The 1837-nt window shown below is 41.4% G+C and overlaps 1 protein-coding gene across 1 annotated transcript; it reads left to right on the top strand.

Annotated features, from left to right (window-relative positions):
* Nucleotides 1-466: 466 nt before the first annotated feature.
* On the top strand, nt 467-1408 carry LOC101967826 (olfactory receptor 52E5). Its single transcript, XM_005341122.2, has one exon. It carries the CDS (start codon nt 467-469, stop codon nt 1406-1408), a length of 942 nt encoding a protein of 313 aa, XP_005341179.2.
* Nucleotides 1409-1837: the final 429 nt, after the last annotated feature.

Here is a 1837-nt window from a genome sequence, read left to right as displayed (position 1 = left end):
TGCTCAAACCACCAGACAGGTTGGGTTATCATCTCCCCCACAAATACTGTATCATAATCTGATGATATTTTACACAAACATACACACACACACACAATCTCAGTTATTCTTTACATCCTCATTAGTAATTATAATCAACAGTGAGTATTTGCTAATTTAATACCATATGCAGTTTCTTCCTTAGAGACTGACGGGACAAAAGAGATAGAAAGTTCAGGATTGTTGTTATATTTACAAATTTTACACATGGATTTTCTACAGATGAGGTGAATATTTCAAAGAAAATGTATCTGTTAACTGTCCTTGATATTCCCTCTCTAGGTCTCCTCTGCTGTGTTATGGAATTAAAGAATGGATGTCCCATTTCTCCAAGAAATAGGCAACATGCTATGACAGAAGTCAGGGTCTGTCACTGGAAGCACGAAAACTCCTATTAGAAATGTGCATATAACCAATTCCCACCAACATGCTTCAGATCAACAGCACACAGTTTCACCCTTCCTCCTTTCTTCTGATAGGTATCCCAGGGTTGGAAGATGTTCACATGTGGATCGGCTTTCCTTTCTTTGCAGTATATCTGATAGCCCTGCTGGGGAACATCATTATCTTGTTTGTGATTCAGACTGAACGCAGCCTCCATCAACCAATGTTTTACTTTCTGGCCATGTTGGCCTGCACTGATCTGGGCTTGTCCACAGCTGCCATCCCCAAGATGCTAGGCATTTTCTGGTTCAATCTCAGAGAGATTGTGTTTGGTGCCTGCATCACACAGATGTACACCATCCACATATGCACTGGCCTGGAATCTGTGGTGCTGACAGTCATGGCCATAGATCGCTATATTGCCATCTGCAACCCCCTAAGATACACCATGATCCTCACCAACAAGGTGATAGCCATTCTGGGCATAGTCATCATAGTTAGGAATTTGGTGTTTATGACTCCTTTCATATTTCTCATCCTGAGATTGCCTTTCTGTGGTGTCAGGATTATCCCCCATACCTACTGTGAACACATGGGTTTGGCAAAGTTAGCTTGTGCCAGTATTAGAATCAATGTTATTTATGGCTTCATTGCTTTCTCAGTGGGATTCATTGACCTTTCAGTGATTGGATTTTCTTATATTCAAATTCTCCAAGCAGTCTTCCATCTCCCATCCTGGGATACCCGGATGAAGGCACTCAGCACCTGTGGCTCCCATGTCTGTGTCATGTTGGCCTTCTACCTGCCAGCCCTCTTTTCCTTCATGACACATCGCTTTGGCCACAATGTCCCCCACTATATCCACATACTTTTGGCAAATCTGTATGTGGTTGTTCCCCCTGCCCTTAACCCTGTTATCTATGGGGTAAGGACAAAACAGATACGAGAGAGAGTTCTAATGATGCTTCATCCTAAAAGCCATTGACATTTAGCCCCAGGAGTATCTTCCACAGTAGTCCAATAAGGAAATAATGAGATCATACCAGAAGTAGAAACTGAAAATATTTGTGTTAAACTTCCGCAGTTAGTCAATAATGAGATCATATATAGCAGGAACATTTTTGTTTAACTCCTCTAACATTTCCACACAAGCCAATCACATTATGTGTCCCTCCATTGCCCATAACTCCAGTACACCCATTGAAAGGCATAGCATAGAGATTCCACAACAATCTCTCTAATATGATCCATGAAGAGTACAAAACAATATTCATGTTTAAGCCTACTGGTATCTCAAAATTCCTGAAGGGAGTAAGAGGTTTTGCAAAAACTTGTTGCAGCAACAAGTACCTTGAACAACTTCCTCCCACCCGGATATTTTCTCCATTCACATTCACAAGGTCAAGTTTATGAG

This window comes from Ictidomys tridecemlineatus, chromosome 4 (assembly GCF_052094955.1).
Source record: "Ictidomys tridecemlineatus isolate mIctTri1 chromosome 4, mIctTri1.hap1, whole genome shotgun sequence".
NCBI lineage: Eukaryota > Metazoa > Chordata > Mammalia > Rodentia > Sciuridae > Ictidomys > Ictidomys tridecemlineatus.
Note: the sequence above shows the minus strand (reverse complement) of the source record. Positions and strands in the feature narration are given on the sequence as shown.